At 38.2% G+C, this 21,602-nt stretch overlaps 5 protein-coding genes and 2 long non-coding RNA genes across 10 annotated transcripts in view; 5 read left to right on the top strand and 2 right to left on the bottom strand.

The window, feature by feature from the left end:
* Window positions 1-1,038: 1,038 nt before the first annotated feature.
* LOC111430035 lies at window positions 1,039-6,924 on the top strand. Of its 2 annotated transcripts, XM_023066152.1 has the most exons (10): window positions 1,039-1,243; window positions 1,507-4,792; window positions 4,913-5,070; window positions 5,177-5,248; window positions 5,331-5,483; window positions 5,582-5,745; window positions 5,848-5,995; window positions 6,137-6,259; window positions 6,351-6,438; window positions 6,616-6,924. In XM_023066152.1, the coding sequence occupies exons 2-10, from the start codon at window positions 1,531-1,533 to the stop codon at window positions 6,798-6,800; spliced, it is 4,353 nt and encodes a 1,450-aa protein (XP_022921920.1). In that variant the 5' UTR covers window positions 1,039-1,243; window positions 1,507-1,530; the 3' UTR covers window positions 6,801-6,924. The 2 variants fall into 2 exon arrangements, with proteins under 2 accessions (XP_022921920.1, XP_022921919.1); XM_023066151.1 differs by having other exon boundaries at window positions 1,039-4,792.
* A 15-nt stretch (window positions 6,925-6,939) lies between these two features.
* Window positions 6,940-7,577, bottom strand: LOC111430043. The gene is made up of 2 exons (XR_002708264.1): window positions 7,374-7,577; window positions 6,940-7,298 (listed from the first exon to the last, which is right to left on the bottom strand). It is a non-coding gene; the product is annotated as an uncharacterized LOC111430043 (long non-coding RNA).
* Window positions 7,578-8,089: 512 nt separating this feature from the next.
* Window positions 8,090-8,716, top strand: LOC111429948. Its single transcript, XM_023066037.1, has one exon. It carries the CDS (start codon window positions 8,238-8,240, stop codon window positions 8,655-8,657), a length of 420 nt encoding a protein of 139 aa, XP_022921805.1. The 5' UTR covers window positions 8,090-8,237; the 3' UTR covers window positions 8,658-8,716.
* Window positions 8,717-9,045: 329 nt separating this feature from the next.
* Window positions 9,046-11,733, top strand: LOC111429986 (transmembrane 9 superfamily member 11-like). The gene is made up of 2 exons (XM_023066080.1): window positions 9,046-9,280; window positions 9,452-11,733. The coding sequence occupies exon 2, from the start codon at window positions 9,485-9,487 to the stop codon at window positions 11,456-11,458; it is 1,974 nt and encodes a 657-aa protein (XP_022921848.1). The 5' UTR covers window positions 9,046-9,280; window positions 9,452-9,484; the 3' UTR covers window positions 11,459-11,733.
* Window positions 11,734-12,990: 1,257 nt separating this feature from the next.
* LOC111429988 lies at window positions 12,991-15,229 on the bottom strand. Its single transcript, XR_002708254.1, has 3 exons — window positions 15,091-15,229; window positions 14,784-14,997; window positions 12,991-13,164 (listed from the first exon to the last, which is right to left on the bottom strand). It is a non-coding gene; the product is annotated as an uncharacterized LOC111429988 (long non-coding RNA).
* LOC111429987 (sugar carrier protein A) lies at window positions 13,594-16,470 on the top strand. Its single transcript, XM_023066081.1, has 4 exons — window positions 13,594-14,211; window positions 14,663-14,982; window positions 15,130-15,756; window positions 15,973-16,470. The coding sequence occupies exons 1-4, from the start codon at window positions 14,067-14,069 to the stop codon at window positions 16,411-16,413; spliced, it is 1,533 nt and encodes a 510-aa protein (XP_022921849.1). The 5' UTR covers window positions 13,594-14,066; the 3' UTR covers window positions 16,414-16,470.
* A 342-nt stretch (window positions 16,471-16,812) lies between these two features.
* The window catches only part of LOC111429985 (dicer-like protein 4), a 13,687-nt gene continuing 8,897 nt past the window's right edge, over window positions 16,813-21,602 (top strand). The window contains exons 1-6 of one of the 3 annotated variants that reach the window (XM_023066078.1): window positions 16,813-17,699; window positions 18,073-18,250; window positions 19,231-19,341; window positions 19,700-19,840; window positions 19,945-20,017; window positions 21,335-21,399. In XM_023066078.1, the coding sequence (XP_022921846.1) occupies window positions 17,536-17,699; window positions 18,073-18,250; window positions 19,231-19,341; window positions 19,700-19,840; window positions 19,945-20,017; window positions 21,335-21,399 (732 nt within the window). In that variant the 5' untranslated portion in view covers window positions 16,813-17,535. Of the gene's footprint in view, window positions 17,700-18,072; window positions 18,251-19,230; window positions 19,342-19,699; window positions 19,841-19,944; window positions 20,018-21,334; window positions 21,400-21,422; window positions 21,487-21,602 lie in introns of those variants that run through there. The other 2 variants (XM_023066076.1, XM_023066079.1) reach the window with 2 other exon arrangements.

Here is a 21,602-nt window from a genome sequence, read left to right as displayed (position 1 = left end):
GAAACCATCCATTCAAAAAATACCAAATTATGAGTAATCTAATCATTTACTTTTTGGATCAGTTTTAAATTTAATTTAACACTTTTTTTTCCCCTCAAAATTATTATTATTATTTAAATAATTTTGCTAATTTTTTTTTATAAATAAATTAAATTTTATTTAAAGTATAAGGACTAATATAATGAATATATATAGATTAAATTGTATTTTTAATTTTTTATATTTTAACATATTATTTATTGCATTTTTTAAAAAATAGAGTAAACATAATAAATTTACTCGAACGTGACGTGTAAATTTTAAAAAATAGAGTAAACATAATGAATATTTATTGCATATTTTAACAAATTAATTCTTGTGGACTAAAGCGGTTTAAATGCACAATCGATAAAATTGTATAGTTGATAAAAAGTTAAATTAATAAAATATTCTTAAACTCTGTATTTTGTCTAAAAATATCCATAAAGTTTCAATAATACAATTAAAATTTAAAAAATAGATAAAAATATATATTTTTTTATCGTTCGTCTGGGAGGGAAACCGTTAATACTTTTGTTTCAAAAATTTCATCAATATCCTCGAACTAAAAAAAATTCTAAAAAATACTCATAAACTTTATACAATAATATTAAAATATAGGCAGATAATTTACTTATTATCAATATATTAACATTAAGATCTTTTTAAAATTAACGACGAGTCACATCATATAAACGGAACACTTTGATTTGAATTGACATTTTTTTATTGTAATATAAAAATTTAATAAAATATTAAAATAAGATGTAATATTATTATTAGTGAGTGTATAAAATATTTATTTATTATTTTCTAAAAATCACGAGATATGGACAATTGACATTTTAAACCTCCTTTGACGAGGAGGTGTGGTTGAGCTTAAATTGCATGTGACGTCCACGTGCCAGTTCCCCATGATCCGTTGCTTACGTGGCAAAAAAGGAGGGTAATTAATTTGCCAAATTTGGCACATATATAAACAGCGCACCCAACCCTGGAAGCACATAAGATTGCCTCTCGTCTCTTTCACTCAACTGTATTTCCCGAGAAAATAGAATCCGGCCAGCGGATTTTGGACTCTGCTACTGCATTTTGCGACCATTCATGGAATCAGCCGAATAGAAATCTCTGCGAGCATTAGGGAGAGAGAGAACTGGAATACTCGGAGCTCAACGGAGGCACTTCGGAAGCCCTCAACTGCGGCTCAATCGAGATCCTTCTCACCGTAATTTCTTTTTGAAGTGTTTTTGTTTGCAGCACTGACTGATTGGATTGCTCCATTCTGATTTTCTGTCTTTTATCTCTCTCAATCTCGGCGTGTGAGTTGTTTGTTAGTGTAATTTCCTCTTGGCCCGAGGAAACAGAGCCGTTTTGTCTTTCTTACTAGGGTTTGTCTGAGTTTTTAAGGTGTTTTGAGGGTTTAGTATAGGAGACGAACGATATTTGGAACCCTAGTTTTTGACTGGTTTTTGAAATTTACATTTTCAGCGGCTTGGTACTTGGTCTAAACTCATGGCATTTGATCAGAACGCGATTCCCACTGGCTTGCGGCCTTTAAATGTAGCTAGAACTTTAGTTGAAGATCCCCATTTAACGCCGGTTGCTACTGCTGGGCGTAATCCCCAATGGGTTGCCCCCAAGCTTCCCTGCGACATTGCTAACACAGACTCTGTACCCGTTCCTTGTAAGGGAAATGTCTCCGATATGGGATTTATTGAGGGAGGATATGGAAATGTGGTTACTGGCGTTACGGCTTGGTGCCCTCGAATGCCTCCTCCTCTCGCGCACACTGCAATGGTTCCTGCGGCAGGGTTTGGTTACTGCTCGAACCTGAATGCCTGGGGCAATCGTGGTGGTGCCAATGCTATTGAGTTTGCTAGCAGTTGCATGACAGTTGGGATTAATCATAGTACAAATTTGAGTCATCGAGATGGGGGAGGTGGCATGGAATATTCGAGCAATAATATCGTAATGGGGTCTGGGGATAGTACCAATTTATGCAATAAGGTTGCTGCCAACGGTGATCATATCAGTAGTGATAGCACCTCTGGATTTAGCTCCCCCTTGGGGAATTCAGCTGGTGGGAATGCGGTTGATCAAGTGAGAGAGGAGGGGGGAAACAGTTCCGTTCCGAAAAAGAAAGTTAAGTTTATGTGCAGTTTCGGTGGCAAGATTTTTCCAAGACCGAGTGATGGTATGTTGAGATATATTGGAGGTCAAACAAGGATTATAAGTGTTAGAAGAGATGTGACTTTCAATGAGTTTGTGCGAAAGATGGTTGATACCTGTGGGCAGGCTGTGGTTATAAAGTATCAGCTCCCTGATGAGGATCTTGACGCTTTAGTATCTGTTTCATGCCCTGATGATCTTGATAATATGATGGACGAGTATGAGAAGCTGGTTGAGAGGTCTTCAGATGGATCTGCTAAATTGAGGATGTTTTTGTTCTCTGCTTCAGAACTTGACTCTGCAGGTATGGTGCAATTTGGCGACGTACACGATAGTGGGCAGAGATATGTTGAAACAGTGAATACGATATTTGATGGCGTAGGTGGCCGTATTACAAGGAAAGAGAGCTTTACAAGTGCTACCTCAACTCAGAATTCTGACTTAAGTGCGACCGAGGCAATGGATATCTCATATAACGATCTAGGGGTTGTGGGTGAGCCTCCATCCACAACATTGTCCGTACCTGAAGGAAATTTAGGTACTTCAGTTGCTATTGGCCCTGGATTAGTGAAGGTAGATACTGTCTCTGCAGTTTTTGTAGATGCCTCGGCTGTTCCATCAAGTATTCCTGTGATTAACTCTGTTCCTCCTGAAAGTTCTTCCCAGCCAGAGGCGGAGTTAGGAAGGTCGGTGCCTGCTACTCTGATGCAACAGCAACCAGATATTGGCTTTCCTCCACCTGTGCCTCAATTGCAGCCTACTGTTGATCCTCGCCAAGCAGCATGTGTGGACTTTATACAATTTCGTCCACAGCTAGGCTTTTCAAATTCTCATCATCTTGGGACATCTGGGTCTATGTTTATACAACAGCCAAATACTCTTGGAATAACCCCTCATCAGTTTGTCCCTGCAGTTCACATGAGGATGGCTCCCTCTTCTAACCTCAGTATTATGCCTAATACCTATCAATCGTTGGTGCAATATCCACAATCCCAACCGGAATATTTTTCCAACGCAAGCACATCTGGTCCAAGGTTTGTCCAGCTATCTGCAGAACAAGGCTACAACTCACGCCAGATTCCAGCTCCTCCAGTATCAGTGGAGGTTGGATATGGTTTACATCATGTACCATGGTCTGATCAGACAGTTATATCTGATGAATTGGTATCCCAACATCAGGTAACTTTTGCTGACAAAATCAAGAGGTTGGATGACTGTTACCTCTGCCAGAAAGCAGTGCCACATGCTCATTCCAATTCAACGTTGCAGGATAAAAGAGAAAATTTGACAAACCCTGTATCTGATTCAAAATTTTCGTATTACAGTCACCACCCTGAAGATCATTTAGCAGCCCATCCAATGAAAAATATTACAGAAACTGGAGCTTTGGGGCAACAAACTATTGAACATGGTGTTGGAATGCAAACCAGGATATTTAATCCCATGGATCCAGAAGTTGAAAAATCTTCAGTGGAGGCTATTGGCTTCCCACATCATATGGGCAGTCAACATGAGAACGACAACACACTAAAAGATCGACCTAATATTGATCATAGTAAGATCTCAGCTCTGCAGGGTGCTCTTGGGAGGCAAGGTGATTTTCCGTCACCCCATGTTGCTGTTGTAGAACAGATTCCTCAGCCTGGTGAAGTTGATACTCTCCAGCGCCAGTATGCAGCTGTAGAGAATCGGTTCCATCCAAATTTAGACGTGGATAAACACAATATTTGCTTTGGAGGTGCTCCTATTCTTGCTTCAGAGTACAGCAGTCATGAAAATCCAAAGGTTTATTCTAATAGTCCTCATGGCATTATTCCAAATCAAAATGCTACCCACACTGGAATTTGGTACGACCATCTCAGACCAATTGTTGGAAATTTGGAAAGTTTAAGTATATGCCCAACTGATATTTGTCCTAATCTGGATCACTGCAAATCACCCACTGAAAGAACTAGGAAGGAGGACAATTTTGGTAGCTGTTCACAACCAGTCTCTGAGATAAAAGTTCTACTTGATAACAACTCTGTAAAGCCAATAGTGGTTCTCGACACAAATCATGTGAAATCAACTACTTTTGCTTGCTCTTCATCAGAGGTTCCCTATTTGATGAGTGAACGACCTGTTGAGTCCAGTGAAGTGGCACAACCTCCTGTCGGGGGCTATCCTGGAACATTAACACAATCAGAAAATGGGATACAACCTCCTGTTGAGTCCAATAAAGTATGTCTTAGCAGAAATCCCCAGTTATTTGACACGAAGACTGAACATACGAATAATCAAGTCCCAGTTTCTGCTGAGTGGAAGGAGGACACTTCTCTATTTGAATCTAGGATGGTATCTGGTGATGTTGAATCTGAATCTTTGCCTACCAGGACTGGAAATGTGCAGGACACTGCAAATTCACTCTTCAGCAATCAGGATCCTTGGAACTTACAGCATGATGATCATCTTTTGCCTCCTAGACCAAATAAAATTCAACCAGGGAGTGAAGCTGTTACCACCAGGGAACCCTTGACAGAAAGTCCTTTCAGGAATATTGGTGAACTAAAAATGGAAGCATTTATGGATGATGGAGTCTGTCACCCATTGGTTAAGTCAAACAAGGGTACCAATTTCTCAACTGTTCAGTCTGACAAAAGTCTTTGTATTTTTTAGTGCATTTATATCGATTATCTTCTTATTTTCATATTTGTGGGTGTGATTAATTTCATATAATTTCAAGTAGGCTCTTCAGAGGAACAAATTAAGAAAGATCTTCAAGCTGTTGCTGAGGGTGTAGCTGCTTCTGTTCTTCAGTCAGCTCAATCCTCCAACTCCGACTTGCATGAAAAAAGTGATTCAGTTTGTGAGATTAGCACAGAAGGAGATGTTCAAAATAATGATGTGGGTTCGCAGCCTAAATCTAATATTGAGTTTAGCTATTCAAGTGGCACAAACTTGAATATGTCATATCTTCTGTCATAGTTATTCTGTTTCCCTCTTTGCCCAGGATGTCAGGACAAGACATTCAGAAAAATCAAATCTCGGTTTTCCAATGTCAGAAGGCTTTAGCCACTTGCAGGTAATACATGGTTTCCATTTTCAACCTTAAGGATGTTCCTTATGTGTTAAACTTTCCTGTAATCTTGGCATTTTTTTTTCAGGTAATAAAGAATAGTGACCTTGAAGAACTAAGAGAATTGGGGTCTGGCACCTTTGGCACCGTTTACCATGGAAAATGGAGAGGGACTGATGTTGCTATCAAACGAATCAATGATAGGTGTTTTGCTGGGAAGCCTTCTGAACAAGATCGCATGGTTGTTTTTTAAGTAATTGGCTTTTCTTTTCTTTTGTTACTCATGTTTGTTGTTGGTTTCTTTAATCAAGTCCCGTATAATTTTTTGTTTTGTACCAGAGGGAAGATTTTTGGAATGAAGCAAATAAGCTTGCTGATTTGCACCACCCAAATGTGGTTGCTTTTTACGGTATTGTGCTTGATGGTCCTGGAGGCTCTGTGGCAACAGTAACAGAATATATGGTTAATGGCTCGCTCAGAAATGCTTTGTTGAAGAATGAAAAGTAACAATTGTTTTCTCCTTTCATATGTTTAATTTGTTTGAAACTAGTTGTAGTACAACGTATCTGCACCTTATTTTAAGTCATAAAATACCATTGATGCAGGAGTCTTGACAAGCGTAAGCGCCTCTTGATTGCTATGGATGTGGCTTTTGGTATGGAATACCTGCACAGAAAGAATATAGTGCACTTTGATTTAAAAAGTGATAATCTGCTCGTTAACCTTCGAGATCCTCATCGCCCAATATGCAAGGTTTGTTGTTTTGCTGATAATAGCAGATTCTCATCGCCCAAAATGTTTTGTTTCTCCTTCCAAGAAAAGTACCAGTTTTGAATTTTAAATATAAAATGTTTGGAAGAGCTGGGCTGATGCTGCTGCTATTTGTGCCTCAAGGTTGGCGACTTGGGCCTATCCAAGGTGAAACGTCAGACATTGATATCAGGTGGTGTGCGGGGAACACTTCCTTGGATGGCACCCGAGCTTTTGAATGGGAGCAGCAATATGGTGTCCGAGAAGGTATGCTAATACATTCATGTCACTCCTTGCAGTAGTTTGCCCTTGTATTACGTGTGAAATTAGATAGATGATTCGATACTTGTCTTCATAGGTTGACGTGTTTTCCTTTGGTATCGTCTTGTGGGAGCTCCTCACTGGAGAAGAACCTTATGCAAATTTGCATTATGGGGTTATCATAGGTAAATCCTTGATATCTGCCTCTCATGTCATCTCATATCATATAATTCTGTAAGCCTTTTATTCTATTATTAGTAAAAAATTTACCAACCTAAGCATTGAGTTAAGATAAATACATTCGATCATGTTGAACAAAAAAAAAAAAAAATCATTGAAATTTTTCTGAATCGAAAATTCAGGTGGCATAGTAAGCAACACATTGCGCCCGGAAGTACCGGAATCTTGTGATCCAGAATGGAGGTCACTGATGGAGAGATGCTGGTCATCAGAACTATCAGAGAGGCCAAGCTTCACTGAAATTGCACATGAATTGCGCTCCATGGCTGCTAAGGTTCCCCCGAAAGTACCCAATCAGCAGCAGTAGCTCTCTTCACCCAACTTCATCTCCATGTTCAGGTGTGACAATTTGCTTCTCTGGTGGCCCCTTCCTCTTTGCCTATGTTTCAGAATCGCGAAATGGAAGTACGTTTCTCTAGTTTTGGGATTGGGTAGATATTGGATTGTTTTTTTTACTACTAACAAAGAGAGATATAGATAGATAGGGCAGAGTAGTTAGCGATGGATGCATATCCCCTTTTCAGTTAGCAGCTGCTTAGATTATGCCTAATTTGTTAGCATTTTTTGTTCCCCAAATTTGTTTGACATTCTCCTTTGATGAGTGGGAAGCAAAGGTAATCCGACCATAGGCGTTACTAAACCTGGCAGCTGATAGGATCCAAATTTGGTGGAGGTAGCAGACCATGGTAGTAGTGTTTTTTTTTGTTTTGTTTCTGTTTTTCTTCATAAAATCATTGCTCTCTCCTCTAAACAACCCACTTCTTTCTGCTCGGCCTTGTTCTTTTCCTAACCCGGAACCTAAGAACTATAAGAAACAGTCAGTCGGGATCTTAAAGATATGTTTGTATTTGTTCCAAACATGTTGATATGTGTGTGGCACTTGGCAGTGATATGGTTGACAGAATTGCTCTGAAATTGGCTCTCCCTTTTGGCCGTTCATCCAGTTGACGCTTGGACAACAAATTGTTGCCGGCTTTTTCCCTTTTGAAATGATAGATTATGAATATGAAATGAGCATAGATAGGGACATGATGACACGCCATGTTTTTTCTTTCTTCTATAATCTAGAATAGCAAGGACATATTTATTAAATTTTATTATTTTTTATATTAGTTAATTTATTGTTTATCTTCTATTATTAGGTTAGGTTGGGTTGTTGTGTCTGAGTCAAATCAGCTTTGTTTTTATTTTTTTAGTTGCAGAAGAGACATCCTTCTCTGCTTCAATGAATATTTAGTCCGTGGGGTTTCAGGTACTATGGATTCTTTGTCCCAATCAGGTTGCCTTCCTAGGTCTCGTCGGTAGGGCGGCGTGTTGTGTCCTTTAAGATAGCTTCTTCATCGACTAGTTTTTGATTCATAGTGTTCACAACCACACCAAGGTAGTGGCCTGTGCGTTTGGAACAGTTAATTCAAATGTTTATATTTTTGTGTTAGAAAATTAATTAAATGCATTGACCTTAGATAAGGGAGAGGACGGTCTTATCTATGAAAAATATGTTTTTTTTTTTTTTAATATTTTATTTGGAGGGAAAGTACAAAACTTGGGAAATGGGGTTTTGGCAAACTTTCCGTCGACGTCATATAAACTCATGTTTAGACGCATTCAATGGCTAACACAGAGGAGAATCAAAATGGAACGAAGGACCCATTGCCCTTCAATGGCTTCCTCAAACCCCATATCCCAACAGAGCTCTCCATCCCCACAATCCCACTTTACTTAGAACCTCTGCCCTCTCTCTTCCATGGCGACCCATCCAACCAGACCACGGGAACAGGATGACCTTCAGGACATCGACGAGGCCGTTCCCTCAAATGGGTGTGGCTGTTTTCGGCTATTCGGGTTCAATCGGAACGGTAATTACGAAGGTAGAAGTCTTCTGCAGCGGCAACAGGGCTGGGAAGAGGAGTCTTGGATGGTGAGGAAATTGAAGAAGTTGAAGGAGGTTTCAGAAATGGTGGGTGGACCCAGATGGAAGAACTTCATCAGAAAAATGGGTGGCTTTTTTAAGAGGAAAAAACAGAGGAAAAACAGGTTTCAGTATGACCCTGAAAGCTATGCTCTCAATTTCGACGACGGTTTCGATGGGGAAGGCGACGATCATCACCCGCCAATTGCCTTTTCTACGAGGTTTTCTGTTCCTTTGGCTTCAAGTGATTGTTGATGCAAATATACCTCGAAATGGGAATCCTTTCCCATTTCTAAAATATCATATGGTGTTATATAACCAATTTGAACATAATTCAACCACTTAAGACATGTTCTCCCATATCGGGCGAGCGAGAACAGAATTTGAGAATTTTTACCGTTCCAATTTCTGCCCCACGAGATTACTAAAGAGGGTGATTGAGGTCTGAAACTTAATATGAAAATATTAGTTTACGTCTAAATCACCCACCCGTGTTTATTAATTAATTTAAATAAAACGTAATTAAATTAGTTTTTATTAATATTAAAATTATTTAAATGATTCACACGTAATTATTTTTATTTAATTTATTGAAAGTTAACAATGAAGAAAAGTGAATATTAGTAATGAGCTACAAGTAGGGGTTTTGGAATTTGGAGGGGACATAATGGTCATTTGGAGAGATTGGCCACGACTTCTAGACTTCGCCCTCACCAGTCACCGTTGCATAAACACGCCGGGAAAGATCCAAATCCTTCTCGCATTGCAATACTGAATTGTCAACTATTTCTCGATTTGAGAACTCGCGGTATAGGCAGCTACAGCCGCGAATTTCCTTCCTCCGCCGGAGATCGTCCTTCCAGTTTTCTATGTCTCAGGTCAGTGAAGTTCATTCTTTCGTTCGTTCCTGGATTTTCATCCCTTATTCTCTTATTTCATGTTGGAAATTATATGTTATGTGAATTTCCTTGTTTGGTTTTCGGTGAAATTAAGAGATGGCGTAATTTTTTTACTGTTCTGTTATCTACTTTTTGATGTGATTCTTCTAGATCTGACTCTAATCGAGCTCGTACTCTTCAACAATGGAGTTTTGGGGTGGATTTAGGGTCTGGGTTTTAACCGTGTGCTTGATATTTCAATCTGGATATGGGTTTTATCTTCCGGGGAGTTACCCTCTCAAACATGTTGTGGGCGATGAACTGTCGGTGAAGGTTAATTCCATAACCTCCATCGATACTGAAATGCCATTTAGCTATTATAGTTTGCCTTTTTGCAAACCTCAAGGGGGCGTTAAGGATAGTGCTGAAAATCTTGGTGAGGTTCTTATGGGGGATCGGATTGAGAATTCGCCGTATCTGTTTAAGATGTATAAGAATCAGACAGATGTGTTCTTGTGCCAGACAGATCCATTGACTGATGATCAGTTTAAGATCTTAAAGGAGAGGATTGATGAGATGTATCAGGTGAACTTGATCCTGGACAATTTACCGGCAATCCGGTATACCAAGAAAGAAGGATATCCATTGCGTTGGACAGGATACCCTGTAGGAATCAATCTCAAGGGCTCCTACTATGTCTTTAACCATTTGAAATTTAAGGTTCTTGTTCACAAATACGAGGAGACGAATGTTGCGAGCATAATGGGAACTGGTGATGCTGCAGGTGTGATCCCAACAGTCAGTAAACAGGAACTAGATGTTCCAGGATATATGGTTGTTGGATTTGAGGTTGTACCCTGCAGCCCTTTGCACAATGTGGACTTAGTTAAGAACTTAAAGATGTATGAAAAGTATCCAAATCCTGTTCCATGTGACCCTGCTAGTGTATCAATGCAAATTAAGAAAGGCCAATCTATAGTGTTCACGTATGAGGTTACATTTGAAGAGAGTGACATCAAGTGGCCATCCCGATGGGATGCGTATTTGAAGATGGAGGGTTCAAAAGTTCATTGGTTTTCAATCTTGAACTCTTTAATGGTGATAACGTTTCTCGCCGGTATTGTTCTTGTAATTTTCTTGAGGACTGTTAGACGAGATCTCACACGTTATGAGGAGCTTGACAAGGAGGCTCAAGCGCAGATGAACGAGGAGTTATCTGGTTGGAAGCTTGTTGTGGGGGATGTTTTCCGTGCTCCAGCCAATCCTGCACTTTTGTGTATAATGGTTGGTGATGGGGTTCAGCTTCTAGGGATGGGAATTGTGACCATATTGTTTGCTGCTCTTGGGTTCATGTCCCCAGCATCCCGTGGAACGCTTATTACAGGTATGCTATTTTTCTATATGATTCTCGGTGTTGCAGCAGGTTATGTCGCTGTACGTCTTTGGAGAACGATCTGTTGTGGTGACCACAGAGGATGGGTTTCAGTCTCATGGAAGGCTGCTTGTTTCTTCCCAGGCATTGCCTTTCTAATTCTTACCATACTGAATTTTCTATTATGGGGTAGTCAAAGCACGGGAGCGATTCCATTTTCGCTCTTCGTTATCCTACTTTTGCTGTGGTTCTGTATATCAGTCCCTCTTACTCTTGTTGGTGGGTATTTTGGTGCCAAGGCACCTCACATTGAGTATCCTGTTAGAACCAATCAAATCCCACGGGAAATTCCGCCCCAGAAATACCCATCATGGCTTTTAGTCCTAGGCGCTGGCACACTTCCTTTCGGCACCTTGTTCATCGAACTCTTCTTTATCATGTCTAGCCTCTGGATGGGTCGTGTCTATTACGTTTTCGGGTTTCTCTTCATAGTGCTTGTGCTTCTTGTTGTCATTTGTGCTGAGGTATCTCTGGTTCTCACCTATATGCATCTATGCGTGGAAGACTGGAAATGGTGGTGGAAGTCTTTCTTTGCTTCTGGTTCAGTTGCCTTATACATCTTCTTGTACTCGATTAACTATCTCATCTTCGATCTCAAGAGCTTGAGCGGACCCGTCTCAGCCACTCTCTACCTTGGTTATTCACTCTTCATGGTTCTTGCAATCATGTTCACAACTGGAACGGTTGGATTCCTCTCGTCGTTCTGGTTCGTGCATTACTTGTTCTCTTCTGTGAAGCTGGACTGAGTAATCCCCTCATGCCCAAGATCCAGAAACCATTAAGATGTGCAGCAGTGTTCGAGGAGCAAAGACTGTAAGTTCTTGGCCGATGTTCTATCTTGTATTAGTCTTGTTTTTTTTCATTCAAATCCAGTATGGATCTTCTAGATAATCTAGCAACAGCACTTGGTCAAAAGTTTTGCTTCCTCTTATTTCATGAACCTGAGTTTATTTACAGCTTTTGTTATAGAAAAGACCAAAATTAGTTCATTATCGGTGGATGTTGAAGAACCTTTTTGTGAGATCCCATCGGTCGGAGAGAACGAAACATTCTTGATAAAGGTGTGGAGTGTGGAAACTTCTTCCAGACGCATTTTAAAATTTTTTAGGGGAAGCAAGAAAAGTCAAAGATGACAATATCTACTAACGGTGGACTTGGGCTGTTATGCTTTTAGTCGAAAAGAATCCACCAAGGTGCGTGTGAGTCCGTATCAACGAAGAAGGGTCCCATTTGAAAAACATCATTCATCAATAATCACAACTTTTTGTTTTTTTTTTTTTTTTTTTATCTTTTGCTTTTGGTAAAAGTTTTTTCCTTTATTGATTGATGTGATATTTTTTTAATGAAATTCAAAATAAGCATATTTTGTTATTATTTGTTTTAAAAAGAAAAACAATTACCACAAAATGTGGAATCAAATCTTTTCAAATTTTAATCACTCGATGTTATTTTAAGTTAATAAATTTCTCTAAGTTCCTCTATACTTTGGGCAAATCATATCTTAAAAAAACGCTTCTTATTAGTTCAATGACGGTTTGTATAAGTTATGTTTATCCTTCTTTTATCTTTAATTTTAAAATTTGAAGTCACTTTCACGCATATTTCATCTTTATGATAATAATTTATCGGAGACAAGGAAAGGTGGAGTAAATAAATTATATTAGATATTTAAAAAAAAATTAATTAATAAACTATATGTTTATAAAATAGAACTTCTTTTAAACTAATAAAACCACATTTATGTAGGAGAGGACATAATTATCTATAGCAAAGTTAGCCACTATTCCACTTATTCTTCCTTATAACAAGCATGTTCGTGCGTCAAGTCAACGGGTATACTCAACGTTGTTGTCAAGAAAATAATTAAGAAATAATTGGGGACAAATGATGATATTTTTTTATTGTTTTATTTTTATAATAAATAAGTTGTATATGAAAATTTAAACCTTCGATTTCTCAAGAAATTGAACATAGTCCATTACTATTGAACTATGCTTACGTCGACAAAGTTAAAAAATTTAACAATCTAATGCAATGATTGAATATAAGGCATAAACATTAGAGCAACGACCAAATCTTTTTCTTTTATCGGTTAGAATTGATAAAGTTAGCACCTTAATTTGGAAGCGGATTTAAGGAAATAATGTACACATTAAACTATTACTTCATAGTTTCAACTAGTTAAAATATAATTGATTACGGTAGGGGTAGGGAGGTAGGGAAGTTTTAAGCTAAGTCCATTTCAAGTTTTGATAAAGAATTCAGAATGGAAAGAGACTGAATGACAATCACATGCAACAAAGACCTCGAAATAATCAATGCATCCAAGTGGAGCTTCGCTCATAACTTCATAACTTACAAAATGGTGAGGCCAACTCAGAGAGACAGGGGGGCTCTTTTCCCATCAACGACCTTGCCTCCATATATACACATCACAAAGCTTTAACCAGCCCTGCAAAAGGAGAATTGTCATTGAAAGTTTTGCTATATCAGGCAAATAATATCTAAAAAAGGAAATGATTTACTATTTATAATTGAAACTTTTAACAATAAAACTTCTCCCAAATGTGTGCTTTGTGTGGTTTCATAGTGACGATGAACAAATTTAATTTTACTGCATACGGAAAGGTTTAGAAAAATGGTTTTGAAAACTTAACTTTCTAAACCATGAACAGATAACAATTTTGTTTCCAAGAACAATTAGAAGCCACTTTCATTCGAGTAATTTTAGGTAAACAATAAACAATAAACAAAATTTTTGTAAAAAACGGTTTTAAACAAAGAAGTGAGATAATAAACAGCTCGATCTCCCTCTTGATGTTTGGGGCACTGCCTAAGCTACAAAACATACCGATCTATCAACCGAACAGGGGAGATTATTCGGTGTCAGTCAAGTGAAACCTCCATGATCCAAGCAAGAAGATGAGCCAATCAAATCAAAACAAATAAGTCATCATAGGTAATTAATGCAAATTTTGACTACTGAACTTGTAACAAATACAACGCAACTGCCGTACGTATGAAACTCCCATCTTGAAATATCTAAACAATAAAGAAAGAAAGAGAAGAAAAAACAAATTTAGCCTAAGTTTATAATTGCCAAAAAATTTAAAGGAAAATGATGACCAAGACAGAGACTTAATTTCCCTTGACCAAAATATTTAAAGTTTGGTTTCCCATCCTTTCCTTCCCTATATAGTTGAATATGGGCGGGTCTCTTTCTCACCATCAATAATCTGAAGAAATCACCGAAGGGTTAGAATAGAAACAGATAAAATAATTGTTCACGCGTTGAGGATTGAAGCTTGAACTGAGGAAGCAGAGAAATTTGTTGGGAGGGGAAGGTCTGTGAAGATGGCAGGTGGGTCTTTTGCTCCAGCAGGAGTGGCCAAGGAGAGAGCAGAGCAGTACAAAGGAAGAGTTACGCCTTATGTGGTTATTGCTTGTCTTGTGGCTGCTGTTGGTGGCTCAATTTTTGGTTATGACATTGGAATTTCAGGTACTTCCTGTTTTCTGTATTGAGCTTCATATCCAATCTCTCTTTAATCGTCTCAAGAACAAATTAGGATCTCCAAGATTATCTTGGCCTGTTCCTTTTTCCTCGTTTCCAAGTTTTTTTTTATGGGTTGGGGGGGTCGATGGGGCACGACTATGGAGGAGAAAAGTTGGATGTCAGAAGGAATTTCAAAGCTTACATCTAAGTATCCAGCAAAAGAGTACAAAAAGTTTTGAGTTTCTAGCAGCACAGTGATTTAGCTAATTTACAGGAAGTTAGCATTAATCAATCAGGGATTAAACAAATCACAAAACTTATCTCAACTTTGAGAGGTGATGGTGCTAAAAAGCCCCATTTATGATTTTTCTCTGCATCAAAATAATATAGAACTCCATAGGGGCTGAATAAGTGAAGTGAAGGAACCTTTTGAAATGTTAACTTTATGATCCAACAGGTGGGGTGACATCGATGAATCCCTTCCTTGAAAAATTCTTTCCATCGGTGTACAGAAACAAGATGCGTGCACATGAAAACAATTACTGCAAGTACAATAATCAAGGGCTTGCAGCATTTACCTCATCGCTATATCTTGCTGGATTAGTTTCCTCATTGGTGGCCTCTCCCATCACCCAGAACTATGGGCGCCGTGCAAGCATAGTCTGCGGTGGAATTAGCTTTCTTGTTGGGGCAACTCTAAATGCTGCCGCCGTCAATCTTGAAATGCTCATCCTAGGAAGAATTATGCTTGGTGTAGGCATTGGCTTTGGGAATCAGGTATGGTTCCTGCACCTGAAAATTAAGAGAATGGACTACCTTACATGCTTAAACACCTCCATTTTCTATCATTTAAGATACTTTGTCTAGAGAGGAATTCATTTTCACCTCAATTCCTAATGCATTAATGCTTGTTTGTTCTTAAAGGCAGTTCCACTCTACTTATCAGAGATGGCACCAACACACCTTCGAGGAGGCCTGAACATGATGTTTCAGCTGGCAACTACTCTTGGGATCTTCACGGCAAACATGATCAATTATGGGACACAGAAGCTTGACCCATGGGGATGGAGGCTCTCCCTGGGTTTGGCTGCATTTCCAGCTTTGTTGATGACAGTGGGAGGCTTACTTCTACCTGAGACACCAAACAGTTTAATGGAGAGGGGAGCAAAAGAAAAAGGAAGAAAAATTCTAGAGAAAATTAGAGGAACAAACGATGTGAATGCAGAGTATGAAGACATTCTAGAAGCAAGTGAATTTGCTAATTCCATCAAACATCCTTTTAGAAACATCTTTAGAAGGAGCAACAGACCACAGTTGGTCATGGCATTCTTCATGCCAACATTTCAGATTCTCACAGGCATAAATTCAATTCTATTTTATGCTCCAGTGTTGTTTCAGAGCATGGGGTTTGGTGGAGATGCAGCTCTCTACTCCTCAGCCTTGACAGGAGCAGTTCTAGCATCTTCAACTTTGATTTCGATAGCGACCGTCGACAGATTAGGCCGAAGAGTACTGCTAATTTCAGGAGGAATACAAATGATAACATGCCAGGCAAGATTTCATCACATTTCATTAAAATTTGAAACAGCCCTATTCTTTGATCTGAAATGCTGGTGAATTGACATCTTATTATCACATAGTATTTCGTACTCAGTCGAAAAAAAAAAAAAAATGAGACGAATGGTTCACTTACACATCAATAGAAGAGACGGAAGTCCTGAAAACACTCCAAAATTTTAACTATTGACTTTTCATGTGAATAAACAGGTCGTTGTCGCCATTATCCTGGGGGTGAAATTCGGCAACAATGAGGAGCTATCAAAAGGATTCTCGATCTTGGTGGTGATAGTGATTTGTCTATTCGTTCTGGCGTTCGGATGGTCATGGGGGCCACTAGGTTGGACAATACCTAGCGAGATATTCCCTCTAGAAACACGATCGGCAGGACAAAGCATCACAGTAGCAGTGAACCTTCTCTTCACTTTCATAATCGCACAGTCATTTCTTTCCCTCCTCTGCGCTTTGAAGTACGGAATCTTCCTGTTCTTCGCTGGTTGGATCACTGTGATGACGGTGTTCGTTTACATATTCCTTCCCGAAACGAAAGGAGTTCCCATTGAAGAGATGATCCTGATATGGAGGAAGCACTGGTTCTGGAAGAACGTAATGCCTGCAAATCCAGGCGATGACCAAAGCAATACCATGTAATTCTCTTTCAAATTATTATAAATTAAGACCGGTGTAATATTAAAATTTTAATTAAAAAAAATTAATTAAATAGAATATTATATTATATATATATATATATATTTTTTTTGTTATGGTTGGGCGATGAAAGTCCAGTCGCGCTTATAATATTTTTAATGATAGCATAATATATCAATCTCTCGAAATTATTTTATTTATTATTTTATTAAAATTTTGAACTATTTATATATATATATATATAATTAAAAAATATAGGTAAATAAAAGCTAATTTTTTATTATTAAAAAAAAAGGATTAAAATGAAATTTAGGTTTATTGTGATAGATTTGGGGAGGGAAAAAAAATAGAAATTAAATATTGAAATTCCCAATTTATTAATAGGGTTAAAATTGTCTTTTCCTGACTGTATAGTCCCCGCCCAGACCCTACAAAATCGGCGGTTCCCGGCGCGCCACGGAGAAAGAAACGGCGACGACCAGAGCATGAACTGACAAGAAACGGCGACGACCAGAGCATGAACTGACAAGAAACGGCACACAAAGAACCAGAACTTTTCCGACGACTCAAAGCGACTTTCTTAATTATAAACCAAAAGCAGATTGACTATTACGACATTTATTTCCACGAAAGAGACACTCGCGAACAAGCAAGGGAGCTTACAGTACCAACGCGAAAGAGCAGTTTCCTGTTCGGAACAGAACAGAGTTTCCAAGAATTTCGATGAACAAATTCCACGGTTTGCTTTCGAATCGCGTCTCCTTGTCGATTAAGGCATGTTCGCGTTAGATTCACCTCCATTGATAAGAGGCGCATAATTCCACTCCATGGAGGCGATAGCTTCGTAAGGAAGGCACTTAACTTGCCCATCAAGTTTGGAGTGATTGTATAGACTTTCTGCTTCCTGGGTTTTGCTTTTTAGTCTTCTTAAACAACTGGGGTCCCACTCATTGTACGGATATTCGTGTGCCCATCGAAGGACCAAGACATCATTCGCTTAAAGAAGCACGTAGCGTAGTGTTTTTCATTTTTCCTCCTCATTCTGCTGTGCTCTGCTTATTACAGTATCTGACAAAGTTCATTCAGCTCTGTGATATTTAATTTCTACCTGGAGTTGGGTTTAGGATGCCTGATGGAGAGATCAATTCTACGACTGCCGATAGCGTCAATTTTCAGCCCACTAGCTCTGCGTCGGTCGAGAGATTTATGGGTCTGTCTCCGGTGGATGATCAGGGAGCGGGTTCAAGTATAAGAACATCAGGCAAAGATCCAAGGAGAATCGCAAGGAAGTAAGTCATTTCATGTCCTCTTGTACGGTTATAGAGTTTTAGTGCATTTGTTTGGCTGTGTTCTGAACACGAGAGTTACTGTCGATTTTTCAGTGATAATGTCGTACACAGAATTTAGAATTTTTTTTAATGTTTACATTCTTTATTCATAGTAAACGATTATCAACTATCAACTACGTTTCTAATGCTTTCCTAAGTACAAACTGATTGTTAATTTAACGTTCTAAGTGGTGAATTTGTTGTTCTTTAACTTCACATTTTATGTATTTTTTTGAATAATTGCCCAGTGAAACGTTTGTCTGAAGGTCATGATCACTGCTACGAACTGAAAAAGTTGTTGAGACATTATTTTTTCATCGTTCTTTTTATGTAGATATCAATTGGAGCTATGCGAGAAAGCTTTGGAAGAGAATATCATTGTTTATCTTGGGACAGGCTGTGGGAAGACTCACATTGCTATACTTCTGATATACGAGATGGGCCACTTAATCAGGAGGCCCCAGAAGGGTATCTGTGTTTTTCTGGCTCCTACCGTTGCTTTAGTTCAGCAGGTGTTGAAACTTGAAATTATGCAGAAGTTTATTGGTTGTTGTTTATCTATCCATATTTATTGTTCTTTTCTGTGGGAATAAATTGTTACACTTCTATCTTTGCCTTGTTGAATCTTTCATAATGGTAGGGTGAGGCGTTGATCTCTTGGCCCCTCTAATTTTTATTGGTTTGATTTGCACTCTGATTTCTTTGCTTGAAATGGGCTTTGAAGTTGTTTTGTCGAAGTTCAACCAATTACATCCATGTGTTATATTGATGTCAATGAAAGAGTAAGAAAATTTCATCCACGTGAAAGTTGGCCCTTTGAACCTTATGACACTTGGGGTAAGCTAAGTGCCAGATTGCAACTAAGCAATTCGAAACTAGTATAGAAGTTCGTAACTTACATAAAAACAACCATGTAGTAAGGATACGTCTTATAACGTTTCATCACGTGATTGCATCAAATGGGTTAGGTTCTAGTATGCTTCTTTATTAAAAAGCTGGGTACAAATGAAAATCCGAATGAGGAAATAGCTATGTTTCTCAATAGGATCAGAGAAACAAACTATGGTTTAGCGACGCCTTTGACTTTCTCAGAGAGTGAATGCCAGGCAAGATTCAATAATAGTTGGATCGACGACAAGTATAGCTAATAAGTTCTAGCTCCTACATCCTAATATAGGCGATTATTCTTTTACCTTTGTCTTTGATTATCAACAACGAACCGTTTCTTGTTTTTTTTTGTCGATACCTAGAGCTTCCTTTTTTTTCTGTTTGCTGAGAAAAACATATATACTTCGGCTATATCTACAATCATATTGGGACTATATAAACAGTTACTCATAAAGTTACTTTCTGCATAATAATTGCTTCTTAACGTCAAGAATCTATTTGCTTATATAAATGATTATTGAATTCAATACTTTTATCAATTTCTGCACGAGTGGTTCCAAAGCTCAATGTAAAGGCTTTTTTCTGTTGGTTATCGCATTGGTAGCAAGCAAAAGTTATAGAAGATTCTATAGATTTCAAGGTCAAGGTCTACTGTGGAGGTTCCAAATGCTTGAATAGCCATTATGATTGGGAAAGAGAGATGGAAGAATATGAGGTGACTATCTATTTTAATTGTTCCTCTTAATATATCTACGATAGTTGCATCTTTAGCAAAATGGCTTTCTCTAATCAGCCATATATGCATGGTATTTCTTCTTGAGATTGGAATATTAAAAAAGAATATGGTTAACTTGTTACATTACGGACATTTTAATATGAACCAAAAAAATTCAATTATGTTTTGTTTTAATGTAAATGTCATTGCATTAAAGACAGTGAGAAGAGGCTGAAAATAACTATTTTCAGAGATCATTTACCTCAATAGAATTGGATATTTTTGAATGAATAAGGAAAAAGGTTTTCTTTAGCTACTTCTCCATCTCTTATACATCTTATGGCTTGATCTTATGCAGGTTTTTGTCATGACCCCTGAAATATTACTGCGTAATTTACACCACTGCTATATCAGGATGGAGTTTGTTGAACTTCTAATATTTGATGAATGCCATCATGCCCAAGTCAAAAGTGACCATTCTTATGCAGAAATCATGAGAGTAAGGAATTCTATATGTGTAAAGTATTTGGGTCAGATGGGCTTCTATCTTTCCTGATGGCCACTTAAATTTCTTAATGTAATTTATTTCTACCTCTTATATAGGTGTTTTATAAAGCAAATGAGCATAAACGACCCCGGATATTTGGCATGACTGCATCTCCAGTTGTAGGAAAAGGTATCTCCTTATATTAACATTTCAATTTCCATTAGGTTGGGAGCTTATTCTTGGGTTCTATCGGTTTATTTTTCCTAAATAGACATTATCTTATTTTAGTTTTAAAAACCGCAAAGGTTCTTAAATTGGTACAGCTGTGAATGCTTGGGATTTTTTTATCATAAAGATGTCCATGCATTACAGTATGTTCTTAGTACAAGTACAGGATTCTTGAGCTACCCGGTTTTAGTTCATAGGATCTGGTGTCAGCAATTTTTTTTTTTTAGTGCTTCTATTTCATGTCTGATGTATATGATCCATATTGTTGCAATTTGTAAATGATATTATTTTCTTTTCCCTAGATCCGTTTTCTCTAATTTGAAAAGGGTGTTTGGGCTTTGAGTTGTTTTCGGGTTCAAAACTTAAATGGCCAATATCCTGGTGGGTCAAGTGTGATCCTTAACTAGCAGATGGTGGGCTGTGAGGTTGTTTTATTACACTTTAGGCATCCCGGTTTGTTCATTTTGGCTTTTGGTCTTGTTCTTTCTGGAAACTACTCATGATCAAAGTTGAGAAACATCTTTTTTCTGCAAGAAGTCTTTCTCAAGAGAGAAGGCTCGTTTATTTTTTTATGGAAGTGGGGAGGCTAATTTTGATCCAACCTCAGTTAAGTGGAATTCCTCTATAATTTATCTCTGTTGTAAGTTGCCCAGCTTGTTTTGTTGCATTTTAGAAAGAGCCTTTGAAAGGTTATTTTTTGGGAAGGAGGGTTGAGGATTATTGGGAGTGAGTCCCACATTGGTTAATTTAGTGGAAGATCATGGGTTTATAAGTGAGGAATACTATCTCCATTGGTATGAGGTCTTTTGGGAAAGCCCAAAGCAAAGCCATGAGAGCTTATGCTCAAAGTAGACAATATCATACCATCGTGGAGAGTCATGCCCTAAATGTAGCCATGACAATAGAATCCTCAAATATCGAACAAAGAATTGTGAGCCTTGAAGGTGTAGTCAAAAGTGACTAAAGTGTCGAACAAATGGTGTACTTTGTTCGAGGGCTCTAGAGAAAGGAGTCGAGCCTCAATTAAGGGGAGGCTATTCGAGAGCTCCATAAGTCTCAGGGGAGGCTTATTGTGGAGAGTCTTGATTCCTAACAAGATGGAGGAAGGGGGCCCTTCTTTCTATAGAGAGAACCTTGCCGATCATTTTGAGTGGAGTAAGCATTATTCCAAATAAACTTTTTGCTTGGGATATATTCTACTTGATTGCAGATGACATGCCTTTGTTTTTCTTGCGAGTTTGTTTTACTCAGATCTTTCTTCTACTTCTACTAATTCAGGTGCTTGCAATCAGCAAAATTTATCCAAGAGCATCAATAGTCTTGAGAAGTTACTTGATGCAAAGGTGGGTTGTGGAGCAACCTATGTATATTTTAATCAGGAACTCTGGATGGAGTTATTCTTTTGGATCGAAACCCTTTTCTGGAGTTAGGTTTGAACTCCCTTTGTTCGGGCTTGTTTCTTTTATTCTTGTATATTCTTCATTTTTCTCTTTAAAAGTGCTGTTTCATACCAAAAAAGAGAAAAAAAAAAAAAAAAAAAAAAAAT

This window comes from Cucurbita moschata, unplaced genomic scaffold (assembly GCF_002738365.1).
Source record: "Cucurbita moschata cultivar Rifu unplaced genomic scaffold, Cmos_1.0 Cmo_Scf00032, whole genome shotgun sequence".
NCBI lineage: Eukaryota > Viridiplantae > Streptophyta > Magnoliopsida > Cucurbitales > Cucurbitaceae > Cucurbita > Cucurbita moschata.
This window is presented reverse-complemented; position numbering and strand designations above follow the sequence as displayed.